Source organism: Dendrobium catenatum, unplaced genomic scaffold, assembly GCF_001605985.2.
Source record: "Dendrobium catenatum unplaced genomic scaffold, ASM160598v2 fragScaff_scaffold_637, whole genome shotgun sequence".
NCBI lineage: Eukaryota > Viridiplantae > Streptophyta > Magnoliopsida > Asparagales > Orchidaceae > Dendrobium > Dendrobium catenatum.
In genome coordinates this window covers 1,198,088-1,204,484 of record NW_021319099.1, presented here as the reverse complement: position 1 = coordinate 1,204,484, position 6,397 = coordinate 1,198,088, and the positions used below count along the sequence as shown (strand labels likewise).

Below are 6,397 nucleotides of genomic sequence, written 5' to 3'. Positions count from 1 at the left end.
ACGCTAAGCTTTGTAGTGTTGCGGTGCTGTGCTTGAAAGCACGAAGATGCAAAAAAATCATCGTTGCGGCGTTTTAGTCTCTATTCTACAATTATTCCGAATTTAACACGTAGCGCTACGGCGCTGGGTCTGAGTGCTGTAGCGCTAGGTCACTAAAAGTGCTTTTACATGTATTAAATCCTAAAATCCTAAGCATTAAGCTATCCCTCCCCCTTCCCCCATATACTTTATCATATCCTTTTTATTATTATTATTTTTTTCCTTTATCATCTCCTATGATATTTAACTTTCTAGCATTTGGGTAAGTTATCTTGATATGAGTTACTTGAAATATTTCAACTTTTTATAGAGAGGTCAATCGATAGTTGTGTTGATTAGTGAGTTCGTTTGTGTAGTTACCTTTGAGGTGCATGGGCGATTGATTGCGTGATCAAGAGCCATCCACCCAAGTTATTTAAGAGATGATCATTGAGGTTTTGTCTAGTTAAGTGATGGTGCATGTGAGTTTATACATGCACTTCAAATCATATAAGACCTATTCGGTTTACTTGATGACATAGTCCCATTTATACTCTATTAGAATTGAGAATGATATATTTGATTGTATTAGTAATGATTTAATTATTTACTGGGGCTGCAACGCTGGGTTGCTAGAATTCGACGCAGCTTCAATAACTATGGAATGAGCATGAGGCGTCGCGTTGGAGTGTCACAGCGCTAGGCACTACAAAAATATTTTTTTAACATAAATTTCTCCACTCAACCGTTCTCCACCTTTCTCTCTCATTTTACAATAAGATTACAATCCTTCTCTCTCTCTACATTACTTAATCTTATCCCTAAAGATTAAAGGCAACATCATTTGATTATTTAAATTTGTTAGGTCACACTTGATGGAAAAAAAAAGATAGATTAGTGATATGACATCACAATAGGTACGTACTTGCATCTAAATGGGCTATAATGTGTTATACCACACAAGAAGAGAAGTATCATCAAGTATGCTATCATCAAATATGATAATAAAAGAGAGCTCTGCATAGCTTAGATTATACTAAATTTGACTTTAACTCTAGTTTTTTTTACCCAAATGAGCTAGCCCGGGCTCCCCAGCATTGCTATCAATATTTCAATGTTTGCATGCAAAGGAGATGAGCAGAAGAAATCTCGTCCACCATCACTGGAAACTTAGGCTATGTTTGGGACGGCTTTCTTTCTGCTTTTTAAAGCAGTTTTCTAGTACAAAGTTAAAAAAAAATTATACTAAAAAGCTGCTTTAAGAAGCAGAAAGAAAGTTATCCCAAACGAAGCTTTAGACTTCGTTTCAGACGACTTTCTTACTGTTTCTTAAATAAGCTTTTTAGTATACAAATTATAAGAAAGCTGTCTCAGACGAAGCTTAAGCTTCCATACCGGTTTAGTGTGTTAGGCAAATAGTCGCATGCAAAATCATTCAATATGATTTGCCAACATAAATATCAAAATATATCAAGTAATTCAATAATAACTCTTTATCCCACAACATGAGATCAGTTATATGAATCTTTTTTTTTCAATGTGTCATATTAAGAATCAAATTCTAAACAAGCGAAATCAACAACGGCAAGCATTTCAATAGAGAAAGAAGAAAGAAACAACCAACAATGATGTCTTTATTGATACTTATTTAATAAGAAGCACACATAAGAGAAGAAAATAGTAAAAAAGAGCAATCAAGAGAATATTATCACCAAAAACATGAAACATTAGCAATTAATAACATAATCAAAATGGTTCAAATTACAAAACACATGATTGCCAATTATAAGACGTATAACTTGTTCAAATGTTAACTCCAAAAGATTACACCCTAAACTTTTATATCTAATCCTCCTATCCTTCTCTTTCTCTTCTAATGTCATTCAGGTAATGACTGATCATTGCCCCCCTGATAATGATAGAGAACTCATTTATAAATAACAATAAATAAATAAACATGTAAATGAAAATATCTATATTGTAATTTCACAAACCATATCTGAGCTTCTTGAAGGAGGATGATGTCCCTGACAATGTTGCATGACTTGTCTCATCTCTTTTTTTAGCGTCTGCAGCTGCTCCTCAAGTCTTGCAACACGAGCAAAAGTGCTACTACTGCTATTGTATCCTGGACGAGTGGTGCTTTGAGGAAAGTATCGAGTTGGAGTGACCCCAAACCCTTGTGTTCTAACTCTGCCTGGATATTCAGGCCCCATAACTGCTTTGAACACTCTCTCATTAGCCTCCAAATTTCCATCTTCTGGCCTTAACCCTTCCTCTGCAAGCATTTTACAAGCATGGGCCTAAATTTAAATAAATATAATTAGAGTTCAATGCAATCATCCTTGGTGTTAGCATTGCTTACAAAATTAGCTAATATTACCCATCTTAGTTTGGCATCCTCAGATGACCACAAACCATCTTTACGCATCCGATTTATTCTCCATAATTGCAAACGATCTTGTATAGACTATATAAAGTATAATTATTAGTTTCTTTTGTTTAAAATTTGTAATATAAGAAAATGAAAAGCATACCGTCTCTTGCTGCCTCCTAACAGAACTCACTCGACCCATCGTGTGAGGACATGTCTGTTTTTTAGCATTTTTTACATTTCTTGCCGCCCTTTTCTGTAATTAATTATTAACATTTTAGTCTGATTAAAAATTTCACGAAAGCCTCATAAATATTAATAAGTTTGGTGCTAGCCTGGTCCTCTGGTTGGGCCCACTGATTAACTAGCTGACACCATTGTGTTGGATCAACTCCTCCAGGTACGGTCTCCTTGATCTCCTTAATGGGTCTACTATCCCAATGCTCTGACTTCAAGCTAGCCTTATAGTTACGCCATTTGACGCCAATAGATTGCAAAATCCAATGTCTTATACTTGCATGAAACTCAAATTTGGACTGAAAAACATGAAATATTGAAAGCTACTAAACATTAATAAATAGCATGTATCCATTTACTATAATAATTACCTCAACTTCAGCTAACATTCTCTTCTTGAAAGGCTCCATGCCCTTATTGCGCCAATCTGAGAAAGATATTGGTGCCAATATAGAGTCTCTGGCTACAACTCCCATGTATGAGCCAAGAAGAATGGACTCTGGTATATTGCATGGCACACCATTCTCATTAACCTCAATATGAACCCTAGTACCTAGCGGCATACACTTTATGTCTGTACAAGTGGTTTGACCTCTACGCCTTATTGGCGTGCCTTGTTCATCTGAGCAAACAATCCATAAGTGTAAAATATAAATGTTAAAAAGGTACATAAAATTATAAATATTAAAGTCCAAAAAACCTATGAGCCTTATGCCATCATTTGGTGGTGGCGCTTGTCTAGGAAATTCTTGAAATGATTGCCTCGAGGGTTGTTGGCTCTCAATAAACTGAGAGTCCTCAATGGAGTCTAGATGCATTGGAGTGGAGGGGTCATTAGATGATCCACTACTCTCCCCCCTACTGGAGGATCCACAACATATAACCTTATTTGCATGTAAGCCAACACCTGCCATACATGTTAATCAACAAGTATGTTAATAAGAAAATAGTTAGAGAATTAAATATCATGTGAAAAAGTAAAATTGTGCATAATTAAAATAAAACAAACATATTACTTACATAAATTTATATCTATTAGGTGTCATGAGAGATACTTGAATCAAACACATCTTTTAGCTTGATTCCTATGAAGAAGTTCTAAATTCTTCTTTTTAGTATATCCAAAGAAAACAAAGGGGCTCAACTTGAAAAGAAAAAAAAAAAAAGGATCATGTTCTAAATTTTTACCAGTTCGTATAAGATGCACAAAAATTTACTGAGGTATTGTCATAATAATCTACTTTTGTGCTAGTTATAGTTGTGTTTATACAATCACACTTAAATAAGATGACATAAAATAATTCAGAGTAATTGATCCCAACAATGTCATTTACTCGACCTTAGTAATGAAAATTTTAAACATCTGTTATCTTAACAACACCATAAATTTATATCTTTTTTATTATCATCATGGTCTTTAATATGAAAGTTATACTCATTAATATAAAATACTTTTTAAGACTTCATGCAAACCGCTTAGGACCAACTATTAGGGCTCTAGTTTCTTCTGAAATTGATGAATCACAACTTGATGCAATCCTAGGAAATTAAAGAAAACATTGTAATAGGCATGAATTAAATAATCAAAATTGTTGATAACATGCTATTTATCGGAAACAATCATGAAAATGTTCATTCAAAAGTTTCTTAATTTATAAGTGCTTAATGGGCATTTCGCGCTTCCTTCTTTTTCCCTCCCCCTCTTTATACAGCTCACTATATGCTGCAATATTATCGCAATATCAGAGCACATATCTGTAAACTAGCACTAAGGGTGTTATCTAACACGCACACTGTCACCTTATCCAAAGATATTCCAACATCAAGAACTTATAATGAACACCACCATCATTTATAAACATCTAGTAGATGGTGGCTTAAATAGCATTTCCGACCCATCATGGTATTTTGAATAAAATAAAATTCCTTCTTCAGCAATGTACCCCTCAACAATTAAGTCTTCATGATATGACTTAATGCAAAAAAAAAAAAAAATACATTAATATTAAGAAAGTTTTGAAAAAAAAAGTATTAAATGTGTTTGAACATAATCTTCAAAATTGTAGCACATTTATATAATGAAGTATTACCTCTCGAAAGAGTATATCCATCTATAATGTATTGGACCACCAAGTTTAACTTCTTCAACTAAGTAAATAAGCAAGTGGAAGATGATAGTGAAGAATGATGGGAGGAAGATTCTCTCCAAGTGACACAAAGTAAAAAACAATTTCTTTTTGTAATTTCTTTAACTCATTTGGATTGACACCTTTGCACAAATTAATTTGAGAAATCATAAATGTTGTAGTTCATGAATCAGAGGTTTGAGATAAATCTCAATGTTATTTCATGTACTTGTCTCACCATATATAATTATTTGACAAAATAAAAGACGATTGCTTCATTCCACTCCACATAAGTATATTATATGAGACCAAAAGCACTGTCAAATCCTGTATGTACTACATATAATCATGAAAGGATTAAAGTTATTAGCTGCTAAGACTAAATGAGCATTACATAGATCTGAAGTGAAATTAGAATAATGGAAATCGATTCTCCGCCAGTTGTTCGTCGTAATATATCATCTCTATTTAATTACATAGTATGCCAAATCATCTCTTTTGCAATTTGTTTTTGTTTTAAATAATCTTATAGGTCTTATAATCAAGAGAAAATATCAAACAATTTTTACAACCTTCATTAGAGTTTATTTTTTTCTTGTGCAACGAGTTAATCTTCTAATTAGAAGCACCCATTTAGATGCTCAAAATAGGCTTCACATACACTCTGAACAAACTTAGCTCCACAAAATAGCATACAATCGTTAAGAAATGTGTGTATCTTCATATAATTAGATCAAAAGCATGCATTAATTTTCTAACCTTATACATGATTCTAGGCAATGAAGTCCCAATAAGGAAAATGTCAATCAATAACTTAATTAACATATTGAAAGATTTGGTAGTCCAAAGGTTTAGACTTTAGACATTTCAAACAAAATAAATGTAATATGAACGATAGCTTTAAAAATGTCTTATATCCAAGATATAACTCTTCTCCCACATTTTCTAATAACTTGAGAGTTTTTCATCATCATTAGTTGAATCTTGAGTAAGATTTTGCTTATGATTTGCTAAGTTAATCAAGTCATTAATTGGAGCAAATATGTCACTCAATAATCTTTTTATATCATCTATATTGAGTTGCTTAACTTGAACAATTTGTGATTCAAAATAAAAAAAATACTACCAATGATGGGGACATCAGCAGCGATTTCGACACATGTACCTTCAGGAGATGCCGGAGACGACCACGATCATGATCTGTATTTTCATCATTTTATGTAGTAGTTTATTTTTATTTTATGTTTTTCGGTTTTTGCCCTCATGGGTATTTGGTAGCTATTGTAGCCCAAGGGGCATTTTAGTCTTTTGCTTCTTTTTCATTTTGAGGCCTATTTATAAGGCCCTTTTCTCATGTAATAGTTAGTTTTGATGAATGAAAAATATTTGCTTTGTGTTCTCTTTGTGAGTGCAAACCTCTACGATCTCTTAGTGAGTTCGTAGGAGAAGCTAGATCTCTTTGTGAGTTCTAGGTTTTTCTCGTTCTACTATTTTACTTTATTTCTCTTGGTCAATTCATCATCGTGGAGATTCGGATTGAAGCACTTGTGGAAAATTGGAATTCACTCCTTGAATCCTTATATTTTCCATACTTCTTCCTCTCCTTGGATCCTTGCCGCCGCCCCTTTCCCCTAGCCAAACC

General features: G+C 33.4%; 1 protein-coding gene across 3 annotated transcripts in view; it reads right to left on the bottom strand.

Annotated features, from left to right (window-relative positions):
• Nucleotides 1-1,726: 1,726 nt before the first annotated feature.
• Nucleotides 1,727-6,397, bottom strand: part of LOC110102589 — a 15,888-nt gene continuing 11,217 nt past the window's right edge. The window contains exons 2-8 of one of the 3 annotated variants that reach the window (XM_028695455.1): nucleotides 3,330-3,536; nucleotides 3,001-3,251; nucleotides 2,728-2,928; nucleotides 2,556-2,648; nucleotides 2,402-2,488; nucleotides 2,013-2,321; nucleotides 1,727-1,927 (exon numbers count right to left, since the gene is read on the bottom strand). In XM_028695455.1, the coding sequence (XP_028551288.1) occupies nucleotides 1,898-1,927; nucleotides 2,013-2,321; nucleotides 2,402-2,488; nucleotides 2,556-2,648; nucleotides 2,728-2,928; nucleotides 3,001-3,251; nucleotides 3,330-3,536 (1,178 nt within the window). In that variant the 3' untranslated portion in view covers nucleotides 1,727-1,897. Of the gene's footprint in view, nucleotides 1,928-2,012; nucleotides 2,322-2,383; nucleotides 2,489-2,555; nucleotides 2,649-2,727; nucleotides 2,929-3,000; nucleotides 3,252-3,329; nucleotides 3,537-6,397 lie in introns of those variants that run through there. The other 2 variants (XM_028695456.1, XM_028695457.1) reach the window with 2 other exon arrangements.